The sequence below is a fragment of the Sycon ciliatum genome, chromosome 5 (assembly GCF_964019385.1).
Source record: "Sycon ciliatum chromosome 5, ocSycCili1.1, whole genome shotgun sequence".
NCBI lineage: Eukaryota > Metazoa > Porifera > Calcarea > Leucosolenida > Sycettidae > Sycon > Sycon ciliatum.
Genome location: NC_088647.1, coordinates 18,843,920 through 18,857,745, shown reverse-complemented (window position 1 = coordinate 18,857,745; position 13,826 = coordinate 18,843,920). Strand labels below are relative to the sequence as shown.

The 13,826-nt window shown below is 46.4% G+C and overlaps 1 protein-coding gene across 4 annotated transcripts in view; it reads left to right on the top strand.

Annotated features, from left to right (window-relative positions):
- Positions 1 to 13,795, top strand: part of LOC135817930 (uncharacterized) — a 55,122-nt gene extending 41,327 nt beyond the window's left edge. The window contains exons 6-10 of one of the 4 annotated variants that reach the window (XM_065331230.1): positions 3,995 to 4,168; positions 4,867 to 4,995; positions 8,679 to 8,846; positions 12,167 to 12,202; positions 12,843 to 13,794. In XM_065331230.1, coding sequence (XP_065187302.1) covers positions 3,995 to 4,168; positions 4,867 to 4,995; positions 8,679 to 8,846; positions 12,167 to 12,202; positions 12,843 to 13,075 — 740 coding nt within the window. In that variant the 3' untranslated portion in view covers positions 13,076 to 13,794. Of the gene's footprint in view, positions 1 to 3,994; positions 4,169 to 4,866; positions 4,996 to 8,678; positions 8,847 to 12,166; positions 12,203 to 12,842 lie in introns of all 4 variants that reach the window. The other 3 variants (XM_065331231.1, XM_065331232.1, XM_065331233.1) reach the window with 3 other exon arrangements.
- The last annotated feature ends 31 nt before the right edge of the window (positions 13,796 to 13,826 follow it).

The following is a 13,826-nucleotide window of genomic DNA, read 5'->3' as shown; positions in this document are numbered from 1 at the left end:
TGCAGGCACGGTGACCAGGTGACTGGTGTACGCAGGAGCACGTGACCGCTTGTTCAACCATGTTCGATTGGGAATAAAGGAGGAACGCTGCATCGCAGCCTTTTCGGACCAAAACCAGTCGACTCAGCGTCCAAAAGACTACAACATATGGACCAATCGCGGTCATCCGTGCTGTTATAAGAACGAAATGGCGCTTTTAGTGACATTTTGCATACAAATCCCCATCTAGTAGGGCGCAGTCACCCAGTTTCGGTGGAAGTGCACGAGTTCGATTGGGATCAAAGTAGGAAGGGAGCGTCTCAGCTTCCTCGGACCAAGACCATTCGACTCAGCACCCGAAGACTACAACTGGTGAAATTTTGATTTTTGCCTTAACTTCCCCTTTAATATAACACTTAGCCCAGGCCCACGGTTTCACGCCCAGGCGTGCGGGTACACATCCGCGGGCGCGCGCGCACACACACGCACCCACGCACCCACGCACGCACACACACACACACCTCAGACCTCAGACATGCCCATCGCGGAAGCGATGATAGCGAACAGCTATGTTAGACATAGCAACTTGTGCTGGGATTACACCATTCAACAGCTTGCAAGGCTGATGAATTGACCGCCACTATTTTTAGCCTGGTATCCACCACACAGCTGTTTGAAGTGACTTTTTCTGGCCAGTGAATCCCTATTTTTCATTTTTCCATTTTTTTCTACACACACACACCACACCACATACTCCGGCATACACTGGCTGTTGGTAACCACCCAGGAGAATGAAAGAAAAGTCAGGAAGAGTCCGAGAAAGAGAAGAAAGACGTGTGCGACCATAATCGTCGGGAATTGATGAACCTGCAACCTCCTTTCCACACACACGCACGCACACACACACACACACACACACACACACACACACACATACACATACACACACACACACACATACACACACACACACACACACACACACACATACACACACACACACACACACATATATACACACATACACACGCGCGCATGCACACGCGCGCATGCACACGCACGCATGCACACACACGCATGCACGTGCGCGCACATACACACACACACGCGCGCACGCACGCATGCACACATACACACATGCACACATGCACACACACACACACATGCACACATTCATGTGCACAAACATAAATTCAAACGCTCCCACGCACCCGCCTACATGTACAACGGCGTACCCCTGCGCACCCACTCACAAGCAATTAACACTTTGGGTTGGGGGTTGCCATGACTTCTTTTTGAATAAAGATGTTGAGAGAATATGCTCAATGCAGTTTGTAGTCTAATAGCATGTGATGGTAGACCGTTTCCAAAGAATCGACAATACTTGAGCTAACATATAAGCACATCCGATCGTGAGCGATTCACACTGCCCACGAATGGCCCACCGAGGGCTAGTCCACAGCTGCCCACCATGGGCCTATCACACGAGCGGCTACCAAGGCCAACAGCCAGCCCACCGGGGCTAAATGATCCTGCGTGCCGTGGACTGCTAGCATACTGCCCACCAAGGGCACACAAATGGCCGCTGCGGCCAGCAACCTGCCCACTGAGGTTGCATGCGCGGTCGCCGAGGCCAACAACTTACCCACCGAAGGTTATTATTAAAGCATTCTGCCCAGCCTAGGGCACACGAGCGGCCATCGAGGCCAACAACCTGCCCACTGAGGGCTAAAGCAAGCTTCCCGCCGAGGGCTAAAGCGTGCTGCCCACGAGGGCTGAATCACACTGCCTGTCGAGAGCCAACGGACAGCCACCGAGGCCAACAACGGGCCCGCCAAGGGCTAAAGTATACTGCCCACTATGCCGATCTCGTACTACCCAGTGAGAGCAACCAAACGACCAACGAGGCCAAGAACTCACCCACCGACAGCTGACACCACTGCCTGGCATGATTCCTCATACCACACACCTACAGTATGATGCCCGTTTGTACTCATATCCTCTTCACACACTGGCATTAAAACCCGCCAAGAACACACACACGCACGCACACACGCACATGCACACACACACACACACACACACACACACACACACACACACACACACACACACACCACACACACACACACACACACACACACACACACACGCACGCACACACACACGTACTCATGAGCATGCACCAGTATTCTCTTAACCCTTTCCGGGTTTATGACGAGTATACTCGTCATGCAGACCCCATCGCGTCTGGGCAATGACGAGTATACTCGCGCTATACTTTTTGTACAGTCCACGTACCGTACGCACTGATAGATCACTGTACAAACAGCGATAACCCTGGAACGGATTATCGCATCGCGAAGATCTATAGCTCATTGGAACGGTCTTGGAAAGGGCTTTCCAGAGGCATTTTCGGTGTGGCGATAGCTCAACAAATGATCGAGCGGCGATAAATTGAACGCGTGATTTCGATCTGAACATTTTTCTTACTTTCTGTCTGGCGATATTTTTGCGACTTTCAAGTCATTCAAGGGGATTTCCCAATGATGTGTGAAAGGCAGCATGACGTATGAGTACATCATTTGAATCGCTTGAATTTCACGAGCTCGATGCAGTTTGAATCGTAGTTCTACGTTGAGTATGAGCCCCAAACCGAAGGAAATAGTTGAGCGTGGTCTTGATGCCAAACTGGCGCACGGTAGGGACACTGTTGGCGAGGCTAGGGGCGTCCTTGAGGTGCTGTATGCTCTGAAAGTACGTGGCAGATGACGAGCAGGAAAGGAGCTTTCCAGTAAGCCATAAATTGTGAAAATCCGTTGAAACAAAAAAGTGTGACAATTTGTTTGTTGCTATCTCCACAATTGTACTGATGCACTGAATTTCAGTGCCCAGACGTAGTAAATGCACTGTGACCCTGAAAGGGTTAACCGCCATGCATTCATGTAGAATAGAAGAAACGCTCGAACACCGCCGTAAGCTACTCGCACGAGCCAACTTAGTAGCTCACTCATCTCCAACACCGCAAACTGGCCTAGAAAACAAAAAATAACAACGTGCTCACCCCCTGATCAGTACCCTGCTTGCCGGATCCTGGGTTGACGCCATCAAATACTGTCTCCTCCATCACTGCCGCCTTCCACCATAACTACCTATCCATAGCACCTACACCTGACTTCCTGCACCCTGTACCAACCTGCATACATGTACATGTAGCACCTTTCCGTGTATACAGTGCTAAATCACACACCTGATTATCATGTCCATGTGTACTAGTAAAACAATTCCCATACTGGCCGACTGCAGTATACTTGCCTGATGATCGTGCACCGCGCATGAAACTCAGAGTTGCGAGAATGCCTTGATCCATTGTTGATTTTTGCTTGTTGCTCCGGCTCTGACCCCCTGGGTTATTGAGCTCTATGTGCACACTTGGGCTTCCCCCTTGTGTTAAACCATGGAGTATAGACATTTTATGGTTACTTGTGTCACAGATATTATGTAAAACAGTTAATCGGTGACTCGTTGTTACTTTTGGCCACTGAAATCCCACTGGTTCTATTGGTACCAGCGCTTTGCCAGAGTGGTTGTGGGCATTCCTGAGAATCACAAGGTCCCAGTTCTAAATCGGTCTGGCATCTCCCTGCAGTGATGCGTGCGTGAACTACTTTATATGCTATGAACAATGCCAACACCCATGGTCAACTGGTCATTCACTACTTGAAGTGAGGATGAACATTAATGCAGTTAACAAATTCCCCCCATTGGTTGCGAGATTTGTCTTCACCCTCGCAGCTAGGCGCTGCATCTGCCACCATGGTATCTCGGGCATGGTGGTAGCCTGGTACAAGCAAACTTGCTCACCTGGTTGTGCTTCTCAGCTCAGTTGTATAGCCGGTTGTAATGAGGATGTGCGAGCTTCACTCTGCTAGGATTGGTACGGAAGCAGAGGCTGAATGTTGGGGTTTTACACCACATTTGAGTAACCACCGTGATATTGTATCTTCCTCTCCAGCACAATGTCCAGCTATCGATGCTTCTGAACGCAATTACAAACCCATTGCCACTAACAGCACCGGTGTATCTATTGAGTGTAAAATGGGATATGTGTCTGACAATGGTATGGATATCACCAACTCTACATGTCTGAACACTGGAGAATGGCAACCCAGTCTACCAATGTGTGAAGGTAAGTCTGCACAGGCTCTAGCGGCGACAACGCTCGTATACAGTCAGACCTCGCTTATCCGGTCCTCATTTATCCGGATCCCTCGCCATCCGGATCCCTCGCCATCCGGAAGAAAATTGTTGGTCACCGATTTACAGCAATGCTATGCACACACACAGTGTGTTTTTTCGATTATCCGGTTCCCTCGCCCATCCGGATATTTTTGTGGAAAACGGATGTGTGCGGTTAAGCGAGGTCTGACTGTACCAGGGATGCAATATATTATCAACTTTTGGATCAAATATTCCCTGTTTATATCTGCTTTCCAGAGGGACGAATATTCGAATTCGGACGAATATCTTTGCTCAGCTAACTATTTCTGGTAACTTGTAAATGTTGAAAACTTGGAAGACCTTCAAATTCGATATAAAGTTATAAACTATCAGGGAAGTGAACTGCCCAAAAAGAGAAAAACAGCATTTTTGAAAATGTTGACCTATAGGTCTGTTTTGCTTATCACGGCTCATAATAGTCCTGCGTTACCAAACCTTCCACTAAAAAGACCTCCTGCCAATATAAACCGCATTTGGGCCCAATGAGGCGGTTGGTAGGTTCAGGTTTTGCTGTATATAACTTATGTCTTTGTCCGTGAATGGACTATAAATTTTAAAGCCTATTAGTTTTATTGTAATACTGTTTGTGTATGTGCCACATTCCAGACTGCAATACGATTTGCAATGATAGCAGTATTATGAACTGTAGCAACATTATGGTGTCCAACATTCCTGGAATAAGTTGCCCGTGTGACGCTGGTGAAATTTGGACAAGGTCTGACCAGGCTTGTGTGGGTAAGTAACTACCCTAAGTTGCTGTTGTGAAATCCGTTCCTTTCTGCACCTTAATAACGTATAGGGCTGTTTTTGTATTTTAATTTTGTATTTTATTATATTAAGGATTTCCCAAAGGCTTTGGGCCTGTCGAGGGGATCTCCTGCAAGAAGAATGAAATGACAACTTTATGCAGAGGGAGCAGTTAATCGAGGATACTTTTTTGTTTTTGTTTTGTTGAACCTGTCAAATTTAGCTGTTGTGTATTATCTGGGGCATCAGTAGCAAAAACTAAGTACCAATATTTGGTTAAAAAACCGGAAGCGATGTCGTTTTGATCCCCGCGTCATCGCCTTTGTAGGTTGTCCATCAGGTACATGAGATTTCCTGGTAGGAGTTTTCAGCCGCCGTAGTGCCTGAGAAATCGTTCCCCGGGAGAACAAAAGAAATGGTTTCTTGGCAGTTTCTTGGCGGAGCGATCCTGCAGCAATTTCTTGCTGGAGCACCAGCAACTATAATACAAGGCATGGGCAGGAAAAACCAGGGTTTAGCGGATATTTGGTGAAAACAAGTTTTTTTTATAGCTTTGGACTATCCACTGACTGAGGACTATCCACTGACTGAGTCATCTGTGGGCCAAATTTTGGAGCTATTTGCACCTTCCAAGATGGTAAAAAGAAAGCCCAAAATCATGGGTCAAGATTGATTAAAAAAATCAGCAAACTTGCAAAATGGAACGCAGTCAAAGTATGCTCTCATGGAATGGTTGGGAATTGAGCATGGCTTAACCCTTTGGAGCCCGTACATTCAATTATCGACGGTATACCGTCGATGAACTAAAATGTTCATAATTCATTCGAAACCTGACAGATTTCCACGATCGAACTACTAGGAAGACGCCGAAGAGCTCAGCTTTCTAGTGCAACAATCGCCGAAGAGCTACGATGTCGCGTTGCAAAGATATCGCGCTCGGCATTTCAGTCGCGGCAAAAGTCGAACTTTTTTCTCAGTGACTGGCCTTGAGTGAGGGATTTTCCCTTGGATGACATGCTGATTTGTCCAGGCACGCTTCCTGCACGTGGCCAGCATAAAACTAAAGTCAGAGCGAAAAAATTGAGCGTTCCGCGATGAATGAGAGTGAAATGGCCGGCGTCGAGGAAATTTGCTCGTATACTAGTATCCAGCTCTGTGGACTGTTTGAGGCGCCGTGGCGTTGGATATGTGACTGCTGTGGTGTTGAATTTGAGCTCCACTTACTCTGCTCGCGGAGAGCTTACCAGGAAGCCCACGATTATGGAAATCAAATAACGAGTACCAAAGTTATGCCCAAAATATGGTAAAGAATATATCGCATGATTGCAGTTGCATACAATTACCAGGATTATTTGGGGCTCCAAAGGGTTCAGGCCTTCAGGAAATTATACAGTACTGTAGCCAATAATCTTGTACCAGTGCTGCCTGCCCATGCTGCTATTATCTTGAAAATTCAATCTCCACCACATGCAGGCTTGGCACTGGATGAAGGCTTGTCAAGTAACGGAGGCTTTCCATGACTGGGAAGAACCTACAAGACTAGTGTTGCTCTTGTTGTCCTTTTGACCTCTATGCTGCCCCTTTTGGTGTTGTGCTGCGCTCGGAGTTTGCCGCTGCGTGCGGACCGTGCACGGACTGCACGCAGGTTGCACCACTGCGCGCATGCGTGCATGCACTGTGGTACCTTTTCTCCGTTTTTCTCTGTACACCTTCTTTGCTTCTTCCCGAACTCTCGTTGCAATCGGAATAAGAATCGGTTCCTCTCAGTGGTGTGTACGTGGGACGTGAGGGAGAGTATCGGAGAAGCCCATCGTCAGGTGTTGCACTCGACTGTGTCCAGTCAGGTTTAGTTCATTCAGGGCTATTTCCTTATCTCGCCAACTCATCCACCTGAGGAAAATGTCAACCGAGAAGTAAATCTCATTCTGCACTATCAGCTCAACCGGCCACTTCGTATCACGACGCTCTTAAACTCACCGTCGGTGCTACCTTTGCTGATGGCTCGTCATGAACGAAACCTCGGCATTCTCACGTGCGTTTTCTTGCTGCGGACTGTAGCAGAAAGCAGAGTATCTCAGGAGATCTGCCTGCCAAATATTCTAGTCGCTGGTGCTCTAGCAAGAATTTGTTAGGGGATTGTTCCTCCAAGAATTCTCTCTCTCTCTCTCTCTCTCTCTCTCTCTCTCAAGAGTGTACGCGCACACTCTTGAGCGTGTGACTTTGGAGGTGCTAGCTAGAGCGCAAACACCCTTTTATGGTGGTTGAAAACTCCTACCTGAACATCTCCAATGCCTGGTGGACAACCTACCAAGGCGACAACGACAAATTATAGTGTAGCCACCAAGAGGAAAGGCACTTTGAAAGCACTAGTACAAGAAGTCTTTTGCTGTGATCGCGGTGACCAAAAACTGACATCACTTCTGCTTTTCGCAAATATTGTTGTTATTGTTTATTTTACTTCACCAAATGAACAGGCAGAGATGCCTTCTCACCTGCCCATAAGACAGGTTCTCACAGAATGATGAAGGGATGATATGCAAGGGAAAACAAGAAATGATAATAATATTAGACAGAAAGGACCAAAAGAAGAAAAGGAAAAAATGATATGAAGACAATTTCATGGAGTCAGAAATAGAAAGACAATAATTTCATGGAGTCAAAGAATAGAAAGACAATTTCATGGAGTCAAGAACATGTGATTGATTTTATAGGCATGCATGCACAAATGATTGATAGATGAATGATACGGTTGGAATTCATGGCAGATAATAAAAGTTTAATGAGGATATTCACAAAGTAAGTATATCAATGGCAGAAAGAGCTTTCCGGAAGGGACCAGGGACACCTATCACTCTAAAATCAGAGGGGAGAGCGTTCCAGTATTGACACATTGAAACTTGAGGGGTCCCAGGTTCTTGCTGCCGATGCCTCATGTCTGGCAGGCGGACCTCCAGAGATACTCCACTGTCTGCCATAGTCCCCTGCAAGAATGTGCAGGTGACATTGACAAGGGTTTGTTCAGATGACGGACCGTCAGCAGACGATTTGCTTGAAAGCGGCGTAACACAAAGTGGCGATGCGGTTGGATGCGCCGCCGGGAGTTCAAACTGAGATTGAGTACTTGGATGCCACAATCCTCAGCTGGATGAGTTGGTGGGACATGGAAATAGCCTTTGATGAACCAAACCTGACTTGATACAGGAATTTGTGTGAGTAACATAGCTGCAATAATTCACGTGCGCTTTTGGTGCATTTGTATTGTAACCCTATAATGCATTTATGGATAGAGATTGAGATTTCAAGTTCATAGCAGCATGTGTAGGTGGTAATGGCAGACTATTGTTGGCTCGAGTACGGTGCACCTCCCAGAAGACATATGGTATGCTAAGTTAGTCACAACCACTCCCTCAGAGTCAACACTGACTGTATTCCAGTTTTCCATCTTGCTGATTATTTGTTGTCAGTCTTCTCCCATGATATTGGACAGAGCTTGGAAATGCGAGCCATAGATCACCCATTTAGTGGACAGTTCAAAGCCATCAAAACTCATTATCGCCAAATACCACCTAACCGTGTCTTTTCTGCCGATGCCTCACATGTGTACGACCATAGCACTGTCGACAGGGGTTTTTCCTTTACTTATATTGTTCTTGACCCCTTCCCTACTTCAGCCACCCATTGCTCTGCTGAAACAAGAACGGCCACTGTCAATGCGATTCCGAGATTGGAAGTGGGTGCTTCCGCTTATGTCACTTGCAATGCCTCTACTTCGACACAAACTGGGATCAATGTTACGTGTATGCCGGACGGGACGCTGTCTAATAAACCGGCTTGCCCAGGTTAGAAATCTGTAGCTCGTTTGTACCTATTCAACACTGCCCTTTCCCTCAGGCTAGGGGTGTTTGCAAAAGACTCATAGTTCGCAGGGTATTTTGAAGATCTGATATTATACCGTATCAGTGTCACACTTTCACGTAGTGCATGAATCTACGTAGTCCACCCCTGTTTAGAAGAACGCAGCAAGAGTTTAAAAACCAATCACTTTCATTCACTTCTCATCACGGGCTCCTACCAGGATTAAAGCTAAATGACTATGGTGTTGTACGCGACCGAGTGAAAAGGCAAAACTGGTCCAGTCTCTCCAACTCAAAACACAAGTAGTATTCTCAGGGAACAAGAGTGCACGAAAAGACAAACGTAGGTAGCACAGAACTTATAGTATATTGAAAGACTCACGTGAAGGTAAGACGACAGAAACAACGGAAGCAAAGACTCTGCAGCAACTGAGCTGGGCAACTGACACACGGATCTATATAATATACGGTACGAGATTGCCAGTTACAGCTCCGAGCGCTAGCTAGCGATCTCTAAATGAAAGCAAGGGATCTGATGGTGCCAGCAATGCATAGTGCAGTACATAGTGATTTGTGTAGGGGAAGGTCCGTCTACTACATATGGTAATAAAAATAAATTCTATGGGAAAAATTAAGGGAAGCACATCACGCTGCAAGCGTGAAGCAGCTAGCTCATCAAGAACGGCATGAAAATGAAAACAACACTAACACACTGTGTGGATCGGTGATAATTGCTCTTAGCACTTTCAAGGAGATTAATGGCAAGCAACTGAGGGAACGCTGCTTCTAAACACATAGCACAGGGGACAATTTGCAAATCCACAATGCCTCTAGAACAGCCAAGTGTAATTTAGATCTTTCAAGAGCAAAACGCAGAAATGACATCACTGCATACCACACAACTACCAGTACCCGGCGGTTGATGCTATTAAATTGCCGAGTGACATTCCTATGGAATTTTCAGCCTTGGTCATTGCCTTCGATACTGAAGCTGAGTCATCCTGCCTCCTCCAGTATTGGGGTTGCTCGTCCGGTGTCCGATGCTTCCGTTCTTGTGTGTAGCACTCTGGGGTGGTCTCCTTCACTTCCTTAAACCCACTGATGCTGTCACCACCAGTACCATGGTCTGATCACCTCTTGCCTTACGCACCTTTGCTTGGCTGCAAGTGAGCCTTCCATTTTGTGTTGTGGCCATCGTCTTCTTAGTCTCATCTTTTCAGGGGCCTGCCCCATCTACCCTTGAACGGCTACAGGCACGAATGGCTCGTGTGATTCTGCGGCAGTATGCCGTGTATTCTCCTCAAGTGGAGCGTGCACATGTATCTTTGGCTGACATACCTCATGTACAGTGGATGAATACTGGTACTGGTGCCGACTCTGGCTGTGCTCGGAATGCAGCTTGGTTGTGAGACGGTCAACAATCATTTCTCACTTTCTTCTTCTGTTTCTCTTCGCTGAACAATGGTTCTTCGTGGAGCATGGCCGACAGTGACGTGTAGTAATTATTTCCCTTGCAGGTGCTGTGCAGAATGAAGTTTTGGGTACAGTGAGTGGGAGAGCTAGGGGTGAGTTCAAACCCCACAAGGATATAGAGTATTGAAACAGTTTCCGTTTCTTTGAAGTGATATGGCAAGAGCGAAGAAACTTGCTGTTGCCCCAAGGTGAAACGGAAAAAGACTAACTCAACAGAAAAGAACAAGATGGATGTCATGTTGTGGTCGACACGCGGTGGTCTGGGTGTGAGCCCAGAATGGCGAACTCGCGAGGTACTACGTATGTAACTGTAAGTGAAAAACGAGGAGAAAAAAGGTGAAGCCAGATCGAGACTCCTGTACATGTAGTAATATGATGACTTGGTTTGCATATGTGTATAGCTGGAATAGAATCACGACACCCGTCGTGACAGGTGCAACCAGTTGACATTATGCCGTGATTGCCTCCGACAGTAAGAACTCACCTCTGATCCATGTTTCTTGCTGCGTCATCGCTGTCGGAAACAGCAGAACATTTTTTGAAACACTGGAACTTCCACAGATCGCTTCTTCCTAGTCAACTCATTCCTTATGCAACTGGATGCTGCTGTCAGATGAGTCGGTGTTCCTTCACGTAGACTGCATCTGCGGAGCTTGACTCAACTGATTTGGAAATTCAGCAGTAGCTCAGCTCAAGTGACGCCAGGACCGTTATGTCGTACTCGCATGTATCACTCCATTTCCTCCGCAGCCTGGAGCTCTTGTTGTTTTTCATGTTTCTTTGGATTTTGGCCGGAGCCCTTTTCTAGTCTCCTTTTCTTTCTTTTTTACCTTTGGATTTCTGCCAATGCTTGAAGCTAACCATGCTGTAGTAGACGTACTTTCTCCTACACAAACCACTATGTATTGCACTATTCATTGCTGGCACCATCAGGTCTCTTGTTACCTATATTAGATCAGGCGCGTGCGCCGGTGCCCTTCAAGGGGGTTGATTGGGGCGTCCGCCGGGAAAATTTTCAAAAAATGAAGCAAAATCCTGCATTTTGAGGGGAAAAGGGGGGTTCCGGGCACCCAGGAACCCATACGGGGCACGCGCCTGTAGATAGTATCTGTATTCTTCTTTCCACACAATAGCACTTATGTGGCCAGTAATGCGTAACTGTCACTCTCCCTTGCTTACATTTAGAGATTGCTAGCTAGAGCTCGGGGCTGTAACTGGACTTCAATCTCGTACCGTATATAGACTCGTCTGTCAGTTTCCCAGTTCAGTTGTTGCCGAGTCTTTGCTTCCTTTGTTTTTAGTCTTTAATACCTGCACTTTAAAAGTCTTTCAGTATAAGCTCTGTCCTACCTACGTTGTCTCTTCGTGCAATCTCTTCGTTCAATATCATTCCTTGAAACTACTACATGTGCAATTGTGAGTCGTGAGAGAAATCCAGTTTGCCTTGTCACTCGGTCGCACATAACATTTGCCATCACCCCATGCATTGCAACATGCATGCTCTGGGAGAGATTATACCTCATTTCTTGCTGCAGATAGTTCAGGGTTTTTCTTGACTCTTCTCCAATCAGTTTTGTTCTCAAAATTTCAGTAACAGTACGCACATTCTGAACAGGGTTACACCAGCTTTGAAACACCGTTACGTCTTAATTAACAGTGGACTTGAGAACTGTTATCAGAGTTCTTAGGTCGTTATGTGCCTTGGATGGCCAACATGTAGTGTACTAGTCACACTAATGCTGGTGGTGCATTTGTTTTTGTGCTTTGTGTCTATGTCGTGTGTGGGTGGGTGTTTGTGTCTGTGTGCGCTTTTGCTATGTTCTATTTTCCAGCGCTTCCTTCCGTTCCACCCTCTACCCCTACGCCGGGTACGTTCTATTCTGTTTACTGCCTCACCCTGCACTTGTACTGAATGCGCCAAGCACCGAGTTTTGTAAACACATCACCACTTTAATGTGATTTCATGCATTGTGTGATTCAAAATGTATGTGTTAAGAATCCTAAGGTCTACGAGTAGTTCTCTTGAAGAGCAAGCTTGGACACAACACTAAAAATGCATGTACATGTACTTGCTTGTAGCTTGCTAATGAAACAAGTCAACCGTAGCCAGTTGTGTTGCACACATTGAAACGTTGGAGACTAAGATCAGCAGTTGTCACAGCAGGTGCTGGCGCAGAAGTGACCATAACATCAATGACCTCACCTTTCTCCAACATATTCAGGAGAGACTTGTGGCAGATTTTTAAAATGTGCCGAGATGCATGTGGCTTCCATGGCATGCTCATTGCGTACTCTGTATACAACAAGCATGTATGTACCATTCAAAACTGCACGTCAGAAGTTGCTGCTGGACCTCTGGTACTGAATTCCTCGTTTTTGTTTATGTCCTTTTGTTGGCCTTAATTTCACAACGTGCGGTTCTTAAACCACTACGTCCACGTTAATGTCCACGACGCGACGACTACTTGCAAACAAACTTGCTTACTTCAACCGATGATCAACAATCAGATATGACTAATATGACGATGAACAACTCTAATATGACAATGAACAACTCAATTGTGAAAATGAACGACTCTGGTTCTGCTCCTTCTGCTTCTACCAATACTAATGGTTCTACAGAGGAAGGAGGAGGAGGCTTAGAAACTGGAGCTATTGTTGGCATTGCTGTTGGAGGAGCTGTACTTGCTATCGTTCTGGTCGTTATCATCATCTTGGTGATCAAGAAGCCACCGAGGTAGGACATTACTGCTGACTCCTTGTTCTTGGTGTGGCAGGTGTGCCCCCTATGAACCCGCCGCCACCCGTTGTTTTTTCCCTTTACTGTTCAGGTGGTTTAGGAAAGTGTTTGGAACTTTGGACCCCTGGATACATAACCATGAGCAATGAAATGTCCCCCTGCCTGTCCATTGAGTCAAGTATGCCGGAAGCATGCGAACAGAAAATTATTTTTACTAGTGTTTGTATGATTGCACCATGCTGATAGAAAGGGTTTTATCGAAAATACAAAAATTCCAAAAAGACCATCGGTAACCCAGGAAGACCCTATCAGTTGGGGGTAACAACCTGGGTAGAATTAGGAGGAAAGCCAATTCCTCGCATTATTTCAAGCTAGCGCTTTCCCCATCGACTCCTTTTAAACTGCCATCCAGAGCACACGCGATACTCGTCGAGGCATTGACTCAGGAGACCTTCCATCACTGCAACAACCACTCCCAGGTCAATGCATTGTTGCGGGGAATCCTCTCCCCTCGCCCCTCAGTTGAGCTGGAGTAGACTAACGAAGCTGGTGCCTGAACAGCACCATATGCGCACTTCGCTTGAGGAAATTTCAGGAATTGCAGCAATTCGAACTTTGTCGTTTCTCGTCCAGTTTCTACCAACCGTATAGTTCTGGAAATTTCTGCTCATTAGCTTTCCGATACGCCGTCAGTAGTTAAAAGATTCGACTGTTTTCTGCAGACTTATTGTGTTGTGTACAGTGGTCTGTAC